The 18,714-nt window shown below is 40.1% G+C and overlaps 1 protein-coding gene across 4 annotated transcripts; it reads left to right on the forward strand.

The window, feature by feature from the left end:
- On the forward strand, positions 1-18,602 carry Tube1 (tubulin epsilon 1). Of its 4 annotated transcripts, XM_027402142.2 has the most exons (12): positions 1-141; positions 238-311; positions 982-1,034; positions 3,500-3,557; positions 7,488-7,603; positions 8,954-9,075; positions 11,309-11,496; positions 11,637-11,812; positions 12,948-13,088; positions 14,991-15,131; positions 15,471-15,645; positions 17,097-18,602. In XM_027402142.2, exons 1-12 carry the CDS (start codon positions 117-119, stop codon positions 17,253-17,255), a joined length of 1,428 nt encoding a protein of 475 aa, XP_027257943.1. In that variant the 5' UTR covers positions 1-116; the 3' UTR covers positions 17,256-18,602. The 4 variants fall into 4 exon arrangements, with proteins under 4 accessions (XP_027257943.1, XP_035296247.1, XP_027257944.1 ...); XM_035440356.1 differs by lacking the exons at positions 1-141; positions 3,500-3,557 and having other exon boundaries at positions 237-311; XM_027402143.2 differs by lacking the exons at positions 1-141; positions 238-311; positions 982-1,034; positions 3,500-3,557 and adding an exon at positions 5,438-6,652.
- Positions 18,603-18,714: the final 112 nt, after the last annotated feature.

The following is an 18,714-nucleotide window of genomic DNA, read 5'->3' on the forward strand; positions in this document are numbered from 1 at the left end:
CGACAGTGGGTACTTGCGGCGGCGACGTGACTTACGGCCGCCCCTAGCTCGAATGGGAGCGCGGGAGTGCGGGCGGGCCGTCGGGAGAGCGAGCGCCTGCTGGTCCGCCGGCCGGGATGACCCAGTCGGTGGTCGTACAGGGTGAGCTGCCCCTCCCCATCCCCCGGGTCACCGCGGAGCCCCGTCACCTGTCGTCTTCCTAATGTCCTCCTCTCTCTCCCTCGCCGCTCGCCGCAGTCGGGCAGTGCGGAAACCAGATCGGCTGCTGCTTCTGGGACCTGGCGCTGAGGGAGCACGCTGCGGTCAACCAGGTACCCGCGAGCCCTGAGCCCTGAGCCCGCCACAGGGCCTGCCAGCAGAAAAGAAGAGTTCACCTGAGCTTTGCGGAGGGGCCCTGGCTGAACTGCACCTCGCTGTGTAGACCGTGCTGGTCTCGAACTTGCAGCGATCCTTGTGCCTCTGCTTCCCAAGTATCGCCACTACCGTGCCCGGCTCACTTGAGCGATTTTATCTGCACCATAAGTTGCATTTTTATGTGTTCCGTACGTTGTGTTGCATAGGATCTTCTCATACGGAACGTAGCTAATTTCTTTTTAGAGCCATGTTGCTGTCAGTCACAGGCAGAAGGCACTGGCCAAAGAGGCTGGCCTGAAGTTTCCCCAATTCTCAGCGGTCTTCCTTACTTTCTTTTTTAAGTTGTTTTCGAAGGGCAGTGGGTACTGTAGGTGAAAGTACTATAAAATAGATAACAAATCAAACAGTCAAGAATCCCAAGAAATTCTCACTTGGTTTACCAGCTGTAGGGCATAGTTTTTTCATCACTAGAATTTAATCGGGAGTTTAAATTGTACTCTTTAAACGCACTTGGAAGAACTGACCTAGGTTTCTTTTTCTAAGGGCCCTTTCAGTGTTGTAGAATTACTAAAATTGAAAGGACTGCAGGGAAAATAAACTTAAATGCTCTGTTTGCTTTGTTTCTAGAAAGGAATTTATGACGATGCAATAAGCAACTTCTTCAGGAATGTGGATACCAGGTAAGGGATGAGAGCCTGCCTCGACATTGAGTCCTTCCTGTCCTGTCATCTTAAAGGGTCCAGGAAGCAGTCCCCAGCTTCGATGGTGTGGGTTCTGTCTGCTGTTCGGATTGAAAGCCTATTCTCATGTCACATTTTCATATCTGCCTACCAGCAGGCTTCCTTGACAGGCTTTGGTGAAAAATCAAAAAGTTCCTTTAAAGAGACTCCATTAACTTTGAAATGAAGTTTCAAGTAGAGAAACCTGTAATTTTCACTGAGGATACCTTGTCTTGTGTCAAGGAATGGGGGGGGGGTAATGGGGGTGTGAAAGATTATTTTGCTGATTACTTGACCCTAGCACAATTTATCTTAACCTGTGGGTTGGGACCCCTTGGTGTTGAACAACCTTTTCACAAGGGTCCTGTCAAATATCCTGCATTTCAGATATGAACATTTCAATTCATAACAGTAGCAAAATTACAGTAACAGCAAAAATAATTTTATGGTTGAGGGTCACCACAACATGAGGAGCTCTATTAAAAGGTGGCAGCATTAGGAAGGTTGAGAACCACTGTCATAGAATATGCTGAAAAGAAACAAATGTGGAAACTGACCACACCATGTATCACTTTTTGTTTAATATAAGATATATGTATTATAAGTCTTTTACCTAAAAGAGTAGTTTGAGATATGCCCGTGGGCTTTTAATGTTAAATCATTAAATTTATTCATTTTTCAGAATGTTCTATAAAACCAACTGTGGTGGACTTGTGCTGACAACTACAATTAATATCGGGCTTTGTTCCGATTTGGTAGAAATTTAGTTTGAATTTGTTGACTAGGTGTTGGAGTTGTTATCTTCCCGGGAAACCTGCCTGGTCTTTGTTTTGTTCATGAATCCCAGAGCCCCATGTTCAGGCTCACAACTGTACCTCTGCTCTCTGGTGCAGTCACATTAGTCAAATTTGAAGAAATGGGAGGTTAAACAGTGGAAAGTCATTGTCAGTGGTGGACAGTATGAACTCTGTCCAGAGAATCCTTTTGCATCATAAGCACATTTTGGGGGGAAAAAGCTACCAAAGCTACATATTAATCAGAAGGTTATTTGGAGGCATGGTATCAGAATAAGGATTAAGGTGAATTTCCATAGCGGCAGGAAGAGCAGTTGTTATAGGGAGATAGGCTGTCTTTTAGACAGATTCTCTTATTTGGAGCCCAAAATACCCTCTCCCTCAGACACTTGTTCTCAGATTTGTCTGTGTAATCGTCCCTTCACATGTTTCCCTTGCTGTCTCGATTCCACACCTTCCTGTTTTGATAGCCGAATCTTGTGTTACTGCAAACGTTAGTGAAACTATAGAGGAGACCATGAGAGAAGACGAGTGAGCAGGCAGAGGTGGGGGCAAAGATGACGTGTGACAACAGGAAAAAAAGCTTTAGGGATAGGAGGGCATAGAACTGGGGAGATAACAAAAATTTGAGAAATGACATAATGAAACCAAGTTCCTTACAAGTTAATAAAATAAAATTTATTACAGAGCTGACACTCTTAAGATTGAGATTTTGTTCTTAAGAAGGTTGTTATGTAATTCTCGTCTACCTTGTGGGACATATACTTTTCAATGAAAACATCCATATTTCCTCCGTCTGGAGTTTGGAGAGGGGGAAAGGTGTGGGTATCCTACCCTTCCTTCTGTGCCGTTGGTACCAGCCTCTGTTCCACAGGCTTAGTACCCAAAACTCCTTTTGAAAACTGCTACCACAACTTTGTGTACACCTGCTTTCCAAATGATCCTTTTTCATAGCACTAGAGAAATATAGCAATAATAGAGGTTGTCATGAAAAACCAGATAGCAGATACTTGGACACTGTTGAGAGCATAAAATTGTGTTGCGGGCACTCACCTGCCTTCATGGATAATAGGCACATGAAAGAATGATGCGGCTATATTTAAACATATTTCTGCTTAGCAAAACAGGCAGCTAATTGGAGTTGGCCTGGGGATTACAGTTACTTACTATTGGCCTGTAGTGTCTGTGTTTAACCAGCTCCTCATCTAGTCTCTGGTAAATTATTGACCCGTACACTATGCTTATTCCTAGATTGTAGTATTTTCGCTAAAAATGCTAGAAATGCCCTGAGTGGTATGAAATGCTTGTATCAGTTGATGGGCTTGGCTGCAGCAGAATACCTAATTAACATTAACGTAAACAACAACAACAAAAAAGATACCCACTTACCTCACAAAACTAGAAAAGAGATGTTCTTGGTGTGGAGAAGTTGCTTAAAGACACAGATACAGAGGCAGGCAAGTTGGTTCAGCAGGTTCAGGTGAGGCTGTGTGCTGCCGAGCAGAGGACTTGAGTCTGAGTCCCCTGGACCAGTATGGTAGAGGGAGAAAGCTGCCTTACTGTGTAAATGAAAGCAGACACTACCAGCCCTGGAAAATCTTATGACCCATTCTCAATTTCTTTATGTTTCAGAGTGGTCAGTGATGGTGACAGTATTTCCAAAGGAAGAATATCTTCTTTAAAAGCACGAGTAAGATCCATATTCTGGGATTCTCGCTTTGTAACATGGCAGTACAATTTGAGTTAATTGTTTCTCTGCAAGTTTGTTTTTCTCTTCTTGTTGTTGGTTAGTAGTCTTTGACTATAAGGAAAAGAAAGGTTAGCCAGGCAGTGGTGGTGCACACCTTTAATCCCAGTACTCAGGGGGCAGAGGCGGGAGGATCTCTGTGAGTTCAAGGTCAGACTGATGATGTACAGAGGGAGTTCCAGGACAGTTGGGGTTACACAGAGAAACCCTGTCTCAAAAAAGAAAAAAAAAGAAAGAAAGGCAGTGTAAAAACTTTATAAGGAACTGAGGTGCTTGGGTTAGACCTGGTATTAGAGGCTGAGAGACCAGTGAGTAGCAGGGTGGCACCTGAAGACTTTCTGTGTGATCTCTGCTGTCCCTGGAAAGCTAAACTGAAGGGAGAGATCACGTGTGTGCAAGTTAGCACAGTTAATGAATGCAGAGAACAGTGGGGGAAGCTAAACACCAAGTTATGGTGGACTCAGCAGTGATCATAGCCACACAACACCAAGGAAATGGAAGCACTTTCTCAGTGGCAGCCAGAGGCTGCAGGAACGTGCTCATTTATCCTTTCCTAGTAGTGCCCAGTGGGTACCTTCCCCCTGCGCACTGATAAGGTGATAAGGAAGCTCAATTATGTGCAGAGCTGGCATCCCAGAGTTTAGCAAAAAAGAAACTATGGCATCTAGACTAATTACACATAGTGTCTTGGGCTACAGACACAGAATGTTGTCTGGTTACTGCCATGTAGCTCTGGAAGTGAATATAGACTTCTGTATTCCTGGAACAGTTTTGATTGCAGCCTGGGGATGCCTAAGCGAAGAATCAGAAATGCTCTGGACATATAATTAGCTCCTGAAGGTCAAGGAAACCAGGGGCTTGTTGTGTCTAAGGAAAGATCAGAAGAGCTAAGTGAGTTACTAGGACAGTGATGATTCTACAGATGCCACTTCAGCTGGGGCCAAATCCCAGTAAATGCACTGCCTGTTGTTTCCCTTGCAGTCAGGTGGTGTGGCTTACTCAGCTGTAAACGTCCATGCACCATATCAAGTCTGGTTTGGAACATGACCAATATAATTGTTTTATTATCTTTTACAATTTATAATCCTATAAATGTTCAGTCAAGACTCTTGTTGGTACAATGTCTGCATTTAGGGTAAAAATTGCATATTGTTCAGTATGTCCTTGAAAATCTCTAAAATTAACAATGCACTCCCCTATATAGTCTGGTATAAAAGAAACAGAGCACTTTTATAAAACATAGTTGTAGGGACTGGAGAGATAGTCAGTATTGGCAGTGTTTGCTCTTGCAGAAGACCAGAGAGCAACACCTAGGTTTGCCAGTCAACAGCTGCCTGCAGCTCCAGCTCCAGGAGGACTCCAGCACCTCTGGCCTCTTCGGGACGCAGTCATGTATACACACACATACACACAATCAAAAAAACCCTTTCTTTGGGAGGGGTGTTTCGAAACAGGGTTTCTCTGTATAACAGCTCTGGCTGTCCTGGAACTCACTCTGTAGCCCTGGGTGGCCTCAAACTCACTGAGATCCACCTGCCTCCTGAGTGCTGGGATTAAAGGTGTTCACCTGTACTGCCCAGCAATAATAAATCTCCTCCCCCCAAAAAAAAGTTACATGGGGCTGGAGAGATGACTTCGAGGTTTTAGAGCACTGTCTGCTCTTCCAGAGGACCAGGGTTTGATTCCCAGAATCTACATAGCAGCTCTGTTGCAGAGGATTTAGTGCCCTGTTCTGGCCTCTGCGGGAACTAGTCATGAACATGATACACAGACATGATACATGCACCCATACACAAAAGTAAAAGTAATAAATTAAAAAACTAAAACCTTCTAGTACCCTGCTTCAGTCTCCTGAGTGCTGAAATTACAGCCGTGTGTCACCATGCCCAACATCTTTGAAAAAGATGTTTTAAATAGTTACAGTCTTTGAAACATAAGGCATTATGTGTGCGTTGTATATCTTTGTCTTTGGGTTTCTATTGCTGTGACAAAACACCATGACCAAAAGTAATGTGGGGAGGAGAGGGTTTGTTTCATTTACATGTCCACATCATGGTTCATCATGGAAGGAAGTCAGGGCAGGAACCCGAGGTAGGAACCCCGAAGTAGGAACTGAAGCTGCTTACTGGCTTGCTCCTCGTGACCTGCTCCGCCTGCTTTCTTACACTATCCAGGGCCCCCTACCCAGGCATGGTGCCACCTACAGTGCGGTGGGCCTTGAGAAAATGAAGACATTTTCTCAATTATGATTGATTCCCTCCTCCCCTATATGTCTATGTGTCAAGTTGACAAAAACCAATCAGCACAGTCTTAAAATAGGAAGCAAGTTAATTACACAAATTGGCAGAATTTACATGTTTGTAAATTGTAACTCCATTGTAGTTAGCACTCTAAACACCAAACTTAGGGGCAGTGTAGGTTTGGCTCTACCACTTACTAGCCAAGTGTTTATACCATTGTGTGTTTGGGTCAGAGAAGTGTCTAAACAATGGCATGGAAGAGCAGGAGCAGAAGGAGCTGCTATTTCAGACCATGACTTTTAAATGACTAGGCCCAGACACATCTTTATTCATCAGGATAGGGACCATTACAATCAACACATTTTTTGCCAGTGAGAAGTTACGTGTGTTTTTCCTCTATTGTAAAATCCATGCTTTGGGGTTTGGCAAACTGTTGGAAAGCATTTTCTGCATCTTTTTGGTTGTGGAAATATTTTCCCTACATAAAGGTAAAGGATACTAGAAGGAGCAGGAGATGGTTGACACATATGGTGGGAAAGGCAGAATTTAATAGCCCGTTCATTCAGCTTTTGAAGCATTGGTTGTGACAGACATGTGGTTGGGTTTATCATAGAAAAGAACTGGACCGTTTCTGTTGACTAATGGCAGCTTCAGGCATTGCATTTTCAGTGCATCCCATCTGTATGCAGAGCTGTAATAGTTTCTCTGGGATTCAGGAAGATGTGGATGAGACCGCCAGCCGACAAACAGTAGTGAATATGTGTATGTATGTGCGCACACACATGTGCATGCAAGCACGTAAGTTTGGCTTTAGAAAGCGTTTTGAAATTTCTCAGTCCACATCAATCTAGAATGGTTTGTTGTTGCCTAGGATATAGGATAAGAGAGGACAGTAGTTCAGAACCACAGTTTGTTTCATTTTGAGCAGCTCATGAGGCACCCAGTATTCAAGCTTATTCACCTTCCAGTTTGTTTTAAATGCTGAATGGCCAACATGGTCCACATTCAAGTATTTGGCAACTTTTCTTTGGAAAGTAAAGAAGAAAATAGGTGGAAGGAGCATATAGTCCTGTTAAACCATTCCTGCTCACATTTGCTGTCCTTTAATTTTATCTTTTATATTATTTCTTAATGTAGATGTCTCCCATGTCAGTGTAGTCAGTTAATGAATTTGACTTGTCCTCTCTAACATCCTCCCAGTGCCTTGACCTTAGAAGTTAACTTACTTGAACTGGACATTTCTCGGCCATAATCGTTCCATTTTCTTCCTAGTGAGCAAATGCATTGATACATCCTACATTTATTTAAAAAAAAAAAAATTCTGGCCAGGATTGTCTTCTAGGATTTCTAAGACCCTGTTAAAAATCCTTCAGTTGAAAGGATTATTGGGTTCCTTTGTCCTCCACTGGCACCTTTTGGAGTAGAATTTAAGAGTTTAGAATCTACTTTTTAACTGGGTTCCATCTTTCTAAGCTGGATAAAAGTTTTTTTTTTTTAATTCTTAAATAGATTCCATAAAGGAAAAAGTTAATTAACCTCAAATGGTGAAAAAGAACAGTATAACTTGCAGCTCATGGATTCTTGAATTTATACTTACTAGAGAAAATATGCTCAATTTAAATTTTCTTTTCAGGCTGTTTTGATTGACATGGAAGAAGGAGTAGTGAATGAAATTCTCCAAGGACCACTAAGAGATGTGTTTGATAGCAAGCAGCTCATCACTGATATTTCTGGCTCAGGAAACAATTGGTGAGAACATACTGAATGCCATTTGTAAGAGTTGAGTGTCCATTGCCTTATCCTAATAGGTCCTGCTGTAATGAAAGCAAACTACCATTTGCCACACAGCAGTATCAGCTTTTCTGCCTCGTCTTTTAATAATTAACTTATGCTGCTTTAAGATGCTCAGAAGCTGCCAGGATTTACTTTCACTCCTTTTTTTTTTTTTTAAATAGAAAATTAATCATGAGAAATTGATATGCTAAATTCTTTTTTTCTTTATTTTTAAAATTATTTTTATTTTATGTACATTGGTGTTTTGCCTTCATGTAAGTCTGTATGAGGGTGTCAGGTCCCTGGAACAGGAGTTACAGACAGTTGTGAACTGCCATGTGGGTGCTGAGAATTGAACCTAGGTCCTCTGAAAGAGCAGCAGTGCTCTTAACCACTGAGCCATCTCTCCAGCCCCCCGATATACTAAATTCTTAAGTTTTAAGTACTTTTAAAAAATGATTCACCCGGGGCTGGAGAGATGGCTCCAGTTCAATTGCCAGCAACCACATGGTGGCTCACAACCACCTTTATGAGATCTGGTGCCCTCTTCTAGTGTGCAGATATACATGGAAGCAGAATGTTGTATACATAATAAATAAATAAAATCTTAAAAAAAAAAATTCACTGATGTTATTTGATTGTTCAGTTTCTCCTGTTTGTCTAAATTAACAGAAGGATATAAGCCAAACCAGGATTCTCCTATCCAAGCTGACACAGGCTGTCTTAAATACATAATCTCTTTAATGGGGAAACACATGACCAACAGTTAAAGAATTCACACTGATTTGTTGTTGTTGTTCTTGTTTAAAAACTAAGTTGCTTCGTGTTGTTTGTTCAGATGTACAGTTTATTAAAGCATGGTTTGAATTCCATGTGTCAGGAGACCAGGGACAACCAGCCACTTAAGAAATGAGTCTCCCTGACCACCGCCAAGTCTTCCTTTGGTTGTGTGTAACTAGTTATATGATGTTTGCATGTACTAATCTGCATGTAACAGGACTTCATTTTTATCTTGTATCATAGTGATACTCCAAGATTTGATTAACAAAGACAACTTAGACTCTTCACAATCATTTTTAACCATTGCCATTTCATCTAATAATGTGATGTGACCAGTTTTTCCCATTTTTAAACAAGATAAATTAGTTTGGAATTTTGCATCTTATTATCTATTGAGTTAACCTCATTCTGCTTTTTAATGTGTGAATTGACTGTAGTTCAGAGTTTAGTTTAAATGGAAACAAAAATTATAACTGAATTCTTATTTTTTTTATAATTTATCTAGAGAAAAATTGAAAATAATTTTATCTGTGTTCTTATTTTCAGGGCTGTGGGTCACAAAGTTTTTGGAAGTCTTTACCAGGAACAGATTTTAGAGAAACTCCGGAAGTCAGCAGAGCACTGTGATTGCTTGCAGTGTTTCTTCATCATACACTCCATGGGAGGAGGTAGTAGTCACTCATTTGTCTGTAATGGAGTTACATGCGAGTGGGAATTGGGTTTGCAAACATAAGTCTTATTTTCAGACCTGATGCCTACTAAACCGAGCTAGCAGCATGTCCAGCCTTTTCACATTGAGACACAGTGTCAACCAGAGGGTTCCTGCTCAAGGACCATGCACAGAAAAACAACCTCATGAGGCTTCATGTATTATGTTGGGCCACATTTGTAGCTAGCCTAGGGTACATAAAGACCCATGATGTAGGTTGGATACACCTGATAAAGTGTATATGTGCTTCATTGTTTGTACATTTCAGCTTTTCATCTAAAAAATTTGTGAAGTTGGGGCTAAGATAGTTTACTGGGTGAAATGTTTATGTTACAAGTCTGAATACCTGAGTTGGAGCCTCAGAACCCACATAAAAAAGCTGAGTGTGATGGAACGTGCTTTAATTCCAGAACTAGGGAGCAAGAGACAGATAGGATAAGGCTCACTGGGTGACCAGCTCCAGGCCAGTGGGAAAATGTCTCAAGCCAAAAGGTGGATGGCACTTGAATAATACCTGACACTGTCTTTGGCTTCATATACACACATACACGCAGTGCATGAACACACAGTAGCAAGTGCACACATATAAAAAATTGTGAAGCTCACTGATATCTAGTTTTTCTTTTTTCAACTTTGAATTTTTGTTTTCACTTTCAGATTCTCTTGTAATATTTCAAACACACTCCAGTATTATGCGCTTTTGAGAAATGCTTGTTTGTTCCTATATCCCAAGTGGAGTTGAGTTTTGTTCTGGCACATTCTTATGTGGCTTGATACTATGAGGATACTAATGCTCTTTTATTAACCGTGTTCATACCTTCCCACACCTCTCTCCAATGAGAAAACTGAAGAGTAAAAAAAAATGATTTCAGTTAGTTCCTTAAAAATCATTCACTTCGCCGGGCGTTGGTGGTGCACGCCTTTAATCCCAGCACTCGGGAGGCAGAGGCAGGTGGATCTCTGTGAGTTCGAGACCAGTCTGGTCTACAAGAGCTAGTTCCAGGACAGCCTCCAAAGCCACAGAGAAACCCTGTGTGGTTTCAAAAACAAAAAAAAAAACAAACAAACAAACAAAAATCACTCACTTCACACTACTTAATTCCTGAGCTTGAAGCCTGATCTACATTGCTTTGTTTACCCAGATGAGTCTGTAATTTAGAATGGAAATATTTTGCTCTCCTGCCCATAAAACAGAAACAAGATAATGTGCTAGTTTTAAAATGGTAATATTAATAAGGTTTGGAAGAAAAAATTAACATACTTTTCTTCTTAAAACTAAGACCAAGATTTTTACATTCTGGGACGTACAAAATAACATTGTCATATACAGTGTTCCCAGTGAAGAACCAAGTGATGGCGTTACAGAAATGAGTGAATGAGTGAATGAACAAATGAATGAATGAATGTTTTGTGTCTTCAATTAATGGGTTTGTGTTGGCTGCATATGGCCCATGACTCATGTGATGGACACACCTGGGAGTTTTGGCTCCACATTTTGCGTGTGTGTGTGTGTGTGTGTGTGTGTGTGTGTGTGTGTGTGTGTGTGTGTGTGTGTGTGTGTGTGTTCAGAAAACTACTTATCCATACTGCATCTGGCACATTGCTTCTTTCTCATGTTTCAACTTAAAAACACCCTTATCAACTTCATCACTAGTGCCATAGAACTTTTCTCCTTTAAGTCCTTAAAATTTTCTGAATTTGTATAAATGTGGCTTTAAACATCAAAAGTTATGATATTTCCAGAGTTTCTGCTTTTAAACAAGTAATGATAACATGTTGTGTTTGAAACTTTGTAAACAAAGTGAATATATTTTGTTGGGTGTTTGAAGTTGGTTGAGGACATGATAGTTTTCTGTGTCATTGAGACAAAGCTGTCTTGAGACCAAAACTGTCAAAGTAGGTTTTTGTTTTGTTTTTTAAGTTGCTTATTGTCAGGAATACTGGATGCTGTCTTAGTTGAATTTTTCATATTCAGTTTGTTATTTAATAACCTAAATACAAAAAGAGATTAGAGAAAGCCATCCTAGACTCATGCTCAGAACCTGAGATGGAATTCTCGACCTGAACCCTGACAGCCTTGCCTGTGCTCTCTCTGAGTTGAAAACTATGCCTACAAATAAAGCATTCTGGGTTCCTCAGAATTATACTTCAAACTGTCTGTGTTGTTGTCACCTCAAATTTTTAATTCTCAGGAACAGGGTCTGGACTTGGCACATTTCTGTTAAAGGTGCTTGAAGATGAATTCCCAGAAGTGTACAGATTTGTGACAGCGGTTTATCCTTCCAACGAGGACGATGTCATCACCTCACCTTATAATAGCATGCTGGCCATGAAGGAACTGAATGAGCATGCAGACTGTGTGCTGCCCATTGACAACCAAGTAAGACATGGTACTGGACTTGACAAACACATTTTACATGCATGTAATTCTGTGTCACATGCTTTCGTGTTTATTCAGTATTCTCTTCAGTTTTCTCAGTCATTCATTAAAGTTTCTTACCCAATATTTTTTTTCTCAAGTCTTTATTTGACATCATTAGCAAAATTGATCTTGTGGTAAATTCTGGAAAGTTGGGTACAACTGTGAAGCCTAAGAGCCTTGTTACTTCGAATGTGGGGACTGTAACAAAGCGCCACAAGAAGCCTTTTGATGCAATGAACAACATTGTGGCCAATCTGCTCCTCAGCCTGACAAGGTAACCCTCTTAGGACAAGACGCTGGCAAAGTCACTGTGCCTGTGTGATGTTTACGTCTAATGGTGTTTTATTTCTTTGATTTGGGGACACTGCTAAATTCAGCCCTTAAACATGTTGAAACAAGCTCTGAACCACTGAGCTACAGGCCCAACCCAGTCAGGTTTTTTTGGGTTTTTTGTTGTTGTTGTTGTTGTTTTTTAAGGTTTATTTTTTATGTATATAGTGTTCTGCCTGAGTATATACCTGCATGCCAGCAGAGGGTATCAGATCTCATTATAGATGGTTGTGAGCCACCATGTGATTGTTGGGAATTGAACTCAGGACCTCTGGAAGAACAGTCAGTGCTCTTAACCTCTGAGACATCTCTCCAGTCCCCTCTCCCCAACCTCCAGTCACATTTATTTAGTTATTCTAAGTTGTAGGAGCTTCTTTATTGTTTTTCTGTCCAGATTTGTCTGAAACTTTATTAGTTCTTTGAAAATTTCTTATAATTTGGTCATACTCACCCTCATAGCCCCTTACTCTGTCCAACTTTGTGTCTGTGTTTTGTTCCCATCAAGGCCAATTTGTGCTTCCCAAATGCTCATTTTGTGTTGTATTTTCATGTGTTGGAGTGATAAGCCAGCCTTTCTCCAAGTGTGTTACTTGGAACACTAGTGGGAGTTCTGTGATCAGCAGTCTCATGGTGGATGCTGCCACTGCTGTAAACCAGCTGGCCTATACATCTTTGTCACTGGATCCAAAACAATTCTGTGGCTTGGGTATCAAATATCTCAAGTATTTAAGATTATGATTATGAGTATATTAATCACACCCTTGATAAACTTAATAAAATTTCCACAGTAAATAATTGACCTGTATGCGTTTAACAAAATATAAAGTCTGTTTAAATAGGATACTTTTACATGTATAATGAACAAGTGTAATAGAGGTTGCTTGCAGGTTAGAAATCTAGAAATAAAAATTGCTAGGCATTGTTGTATTTTAGCCTTCCATGTGACTGTCTATGATAGTAAATTCGGTGATTCAGAAACAAAGGCTCCATTCTGCTCTGATCAGTGTAACAAGGAATCTGATAAAATGACCTGCGAATTAAATGAAAATGATTCTTATTGTTGTAATGTTGACTTTTAGCTCTGCGAGATTTGAGGGATCCCTGAATATGGACTTGAATGAGATCAGCATGAACTTGGTTCCTTTCCCTCAACTTCACTATCTTGTGTCAAGCCTTACACCTCTGTATACTCTGGCAGATGTTAACATTCCCCCTCGAAGGTAAGGTAGAACTGGCTTGCGTTTTCTGGAGAACTTGAAGTGAAATTTCAGTGAAAAAAGTTTATATTAAATTGGGTTATTTATATCATTTTATTGCTGAGAACATATAAAATGTAGTTAATGGGGACTGGAGAGATGGCTCAGAGGTTAAGAGCACTGGCTGTTCTTCCAGAGGTCCTGAGTTCAATTCCCAGCAACCACATGGTGGCTCACAACCATCTGTAATAAGATATGGTGCCCTCTTCTGGCATGCAAGCATATATGGAAGCACAATGTTGTATACATAATAAATAAATCTTTAAAAGAAATGTAGTTAATGGCAGTCATTTTTCATTAGGCAAATATTTATTTAGAAGCAGGTTGTTTTAAAATGTTAGTATTACACTGAAACTAAACCTGGTAACTAGATTTCTAGACTTTGAAAATTAATAGAATCTGGCAGACTTAAATCCTGATTCTGTTGCCAGCTGTAGGATCTTGGGCAAATGTCTTAAATTCTTCATCTTACTGTTTGTGGGTACATTAAATTATGTTTTAAACTTCTATTTTTTTTAAGATTTTATTTATTTATTTATTATGTATACAACATTCTGCTTCCATGTATATCTACACACCAGAAGAGGGCACCAGATCTCATAACGGATGGTTGTGAGCCACCATGTGGTTGCTGGGAATTGAACTCAGGACCTCTGGAAGAGGAACCAGTGCTCTTAACCTCTGAGCCATCTCTCCAGCCCCTGTTTTAAACTTCTTACCACAGCCAAGCACCATAGAAGGCTTTTATATGGTAGCCATTGCATATCATTTTCAAACCACCTCAAAGACGCTTTTAGGGCCAGACTTGGTAACACTCCCCTTTGATCCCTGATCTACATAGCAAGTGGTGTGCCAGATCTACATGGTGAGATCCTGTCCCCCCAAAAGAATAAAAAAAGGGGGAAAAATGTTTTTAGGCTGGGCTTGGTGTTACACACCTGGTATTGCAGGCCAGTCTGGGATACATAGTGAGACAGTCTCAAAAATACAAAAAACAACAAAACTGGCTAGCATGTCACCCAGTTGGTAGAGTGCTGCCTAGGGTTCATAAAGCCCTGGGAATCCCCAGAACCCACATGATGGCTCACAAGTAACTGTAACCCCAGTTCCAGGGGTTCTGATGCCCTCTTCTGGTCTCCAGGATCACCAGGTTTGCATGTGGTGGTGCACAGACAAACACACGTATTACTGTCTTGATTACATCTTTACATTTTTATTTTGTGTGTGCTATGGAGTGTTTGAAGAGCAGAGAACACCTGTGGAATTCACTTTCTCAGGAATTGAACCCCACTTGCCAAGCTTGAAAGCAGCACCTTAATCTGCTGGGCCATCTTGTGAGTCCACTCTTTAGACCAGGCAAACTCAGAAGTATGCCTGCCTCTGCCTCCTGAGCACTGGGATTATTAAAGGCATGTGCCACCACACTCAGCAGTAATAAACTATTATGTAGTATAATTTTTATATTTAAAGTTAATCTTTATATAAGTTCAGCATAATGAAAAGGAACCTGTTTGACTTGATCCTCTAACTTAAATGTTCAAAGTCAATGAAATGTTCTGTAATCTGCTTGGTATATTTTGATATAAATAATGCTTATATCAACCTTTTAATTTTAATCATGACAGTTTGTGGTGGCTGATTTTCATTAAAGTGTTTTAGCAAAAATCCACAAGAACCTTTTAAAATGTTATACTAAATTGTCCTGGTGTCCTTTTCTATTGTTAAGGTTTAGTGTTTTTTTGGTTTTCTACATCTGCTCTATGTAGATAACCAGAGGCTGTCATACCAGCATATGTTTTCATTATACGATTATGTTTAGAAGAAAGAGATACATTTTGTGTAAACAATGGTACTTTCCTGTTGTAGATTGGACCAGATGTTTTCCGATGCCTTCAGTAAAGATCACCAACTCATTCAAGCAGACCCCAGACATAGTCTCTACCTCGCCTGTGCCCTCATCGTTAGAGGGAATGTACAGATCTCAGATCTTCGAAGAAATATTGAAAGGTTTGTCTTTTATTTTGAAGATAATTCACGTGGACAGTTTGGGACACTGTAATGCATAGTAGTTAAGAAAGCCTTTTTCAAATTACAGTAAAATGTGACCGGAGGTAAGTGGCTCCCTAATTACAAAGCCTTGTTTTTGTAAGCACTAGATGAAATACAAGATGCTTCATCATCCTGTCACGTGATGCTGCCGGTTTTAAAGACAGATGGCAGATTCTAAACGATGAAGTTAGACTGATGCTTCTGCTGATGTCCTTGTTTTGCCTGTGTGGACTGAGCTGCTGTAACATGTAACGTTTTTAGTACCTTAGTTCTTACCTGAGGGTTTTTGTGTCTCAGATTAAAACCTGCTCTGCAATTTGTTTCCTGGAATCAAGAAGGCTGGAAGACTAGCCTGTGTTCAGTACCGCCTGTGGGTCACTCCCATTCATTATTAGCTTTAGCAAACAACACGTGTGTGAAGCCCACCTTCATGGAACTGAGAGAAAGGTTCATGAGGCTCTACAAGAAGAAGGTACTGACACACCTCTGTGACTGCATTACTTTGTAAGATGTGTTGGAAGTCAGGGCTAAAGTGCCCAGCATTCTGTTACACTAGTTCTAAGCAGAGAAGTTCACCTATGCTATTTTATATCTAAATGAGACATTCTATGAATTCATAGGATTTAGGCAATATACTAATTTTGTTTAAAAGAAATCAGTTATTCTTCAACAATTTTACAAATGTGTATAATGTATTCTGATTTTATTCCCCACACTGCCCTCTCCCCACCCCACTCCCTTTGGACTGCGTCTTCCCAACAAGTCTTCCCGAGTTTCATTTCTTTTCCTAGTGACACACTGAGTTTGACTCGGGTTGCTTGCATGAGCACGAGTGTGGCGTTTTACTGATGGGCAGTTTATTAGTGGCTGCATCACTGAGCAAGAATGACTCCCTCCTCTCTAGCAAACATTAACTACCAGTAGCACTTCATTAGGGGTGGGGCCTCGTGAGCCCCTCCCCAGCCCAAGTTACACTGTTGGCAGGCTAATCTTATGCAGGTAACCACAGCTGCCTCAGGTCATGAGCATACTGGCCATGCCACGTCCAGAACACAATCTCACCTCACTCTTTCCCATATTCTGGCTTATGTCTTTCACACTGTCTTCTGTCTTTCACACTGTGTGCCCTAAGCCTTGGTGAGGCAGGGGTGAGGGACAGAAGGATTCCACAGATATCCCATTTATAGCTAAGTATTCAATTGTCAATTATTCTTCCCATTTGGACTAGTTATGAGTCTCTGCACTGTCCACTGGAAGGGGAAGAAAAAAAAAAAACCTTTGTGACCGATATTGAAAGCAGCATATTCTATGGATATAAATATAAATGGACAGTTTTACAACATGTTCATTTAGCAAAACAATGGCAAAGATTGTCCCTTACATCCTGTGACCTCCTGAGTCTTGGACCTGGATTACAGCTCCAGTGGAGGGAGTTGATTACCCGCATCAGTCAGGCCGCTCTTGTACTAGTGGACACATCTGTAGGCACTGACTTTACTCAAGTTCCTGCTTCCTGTTTAGAGCTTCATGCTGTATGTTGTTTTTTAATTTATTAAATCTTTTGCTATTTCCTACATACATAGTACCTACTTTGAGCATATTTCCCTCCCAATCCCCTCCAATGGAACCCCTTCTGTTTCTCAATCTTCCTCCTACCTTGTGTGTGCAGGCGCGAGTGTGTGTGTGTGTGTGTGTGTGTGTGTGTTTCCTCCACTGTAAGTGAATTAGGGTTCCTTGAATGAGCATGGGTGGGGCTTTTACTTTTAAGCAGGGCTACTTACAAGTTCACCAGCAACCATTAACTGCTTATAGCTCCCAAGTTGGGATGGGTGAATGACCTATATTTTCACAGTATTTGCTTTATGGGGGTAGTTGTATGTCTGAAGTTCCTGAGATGGCAGTGTTGCAATTCTTTGGTTACAGGCTCATCTCCATCACTATCTGCAAGTTGACGGGATGGAGGAAAGTGCTTTTGCAGAAGCTGTGTCCTCTCTGTCAGCGCTCATACAGGAGTATAATGAACTTGATGCCACCAAGAGCATGCCTGTGCCAGACGTGCCTAGGCTAAGTGTGGCCATGTGAAGGAAGAAGCTAAAAATGTATTGTTACTTTTTTCTGATTCACATTGGTTTTTTTCCCCTTCATCTTCCAGCATTTCCTGTGATTCAGAAAGCCCAATTTATTTTTCACAGTATGAAACAATGGTTTCTATTTTGTCATAATTTTTCTGTACCAGTGTGTGTGGTCATTTCTAACGATTTGTCAAAATTAAGACAGGGCCTGGCATGGTGGTTCATACAGGTAATCCCAGTGTGTCTGGCATGCAGGAGAACTGTGTGTTCGGGGCCACCCTGGGCTACACTGAAAGAGAGGTTCTTCATGGCTTTGCTTCATTTATAGCTTCGTCTTGCATTCTGTTGCACATTGGTGAATACCTCAGGAAGATGGTACATACCTTTTTATATTTATACTCTATGTTTTCATACTCTGTTTAAATGCTGAAAATGCAGGTCCTAGGAATGGAAGAATGCACAGTGTATGTAATATCTATGGACTTTTGGGTGGTAGTTTTTATTAAAACTGATGAGACTGTTTTGTTCTTTGAGTAATAACATGTTTATACTCAAGATATCACAACTTAAAAGCAAATGTTCAAACAGCGCTACTCATTGTTGTTTATCATGTCACCTTTGGCACACTGAGCAGAGCATTGCTGAGCTTGGTATCTTTATCTGAATTTTATAGTAAATGGTTATTATCTACTGAAATTATTTCAGTCTCCATAATCTTTTGAATCTTTAATGTTGTTTTTAGACACGATTTATATTTCAGATCCATTGATTGGTTTATCCTTCAAGGAAATAATTTTTGGGGAAAAAATTCTTTTCAAGAAAAAATGATCTGTTGTTTGCTTTGTTTATTAATATTTATGTTTCTTTCCTTTGTTTAGTAATTGTTCTCTTTTTGGTTTTTATATTGATAGTTTAGTTTTTTATAGTATTTGGTGTAAAAACTGCAATATTACTGTTATTAACAGTACCCAGACATTCTGTTTTCTCTTTCCTAGAAAAATCTTAACTGATATCAGAACATGGCAATGAAAATTATAGTTATAGTAGCTTATTCTTAAGAATCTTGCTTTCCTTCTAATTATCATGTAATAGGATCTGATAGGCTACATTGCCAAGTACAGAATAAAATTTTAAATTATGTCTTTTTATATTTATATAAAATACTTTCTTGTAAATTATATTTTTTATTATATATGAAATCCTTATATGGTACCATGTATGTATGTATATATTATATAATTATAGGTTATACTCAAGAAATGAGTTGTATTTAAATTTTTTCAGGCATTCCTTTTTGTTTTATTAGAATATTTTTTATAAACTTGTTGTGTCTGAAATAAAGCAACCAAAGAATGACTAGTGGTTCTTTCTGTTTTAAATCCATTAAATAAATTTTTCACCCTTTTATAGCTACTTTAGTTTTTTGATTATGTGGCATAAATGACTTAGCCTTAAACTTTCCTGTGTGT

The sequence above is a fragment of the Cricetulus griseus genome, chromosome 2, assembly GCF_003668045.3.
Source record: "Cricetulus griseus strain 17A/GY chromosome 2, alternate assembly CriGri-PICRH-1.0, whole genome shotgun sequence".
Lineage (NCBI taxonomy): Eukaryota > Metazoa > Chordata > Mammalia > Rodentia > Cricetidae > Cricetulus > Cricetulus griseus.

Excerpts from the sequence above, each read along its gene's own strand:
- Tube1 (XM_027402142.2), top strand. The coding sequence starts at position 117 with ATGACCCAGTCGGTGGTCGTACAGG. Across the intron at positions 312-981 it reads AGCACGCTGCGGTCAACCAG|AAAGGAATTTATGACGATGC; the intron begins GTACCCGCGAGC and ends CTTTGTTTCTAG. Across the intron at positions 3,558-7,487 it reads TATCTTCTTTAAAAGCACGA|GCTGTTTTGATTGACATGGA; the intron begins GTAAGATCCATA and ends TTTTCTTTTCAG.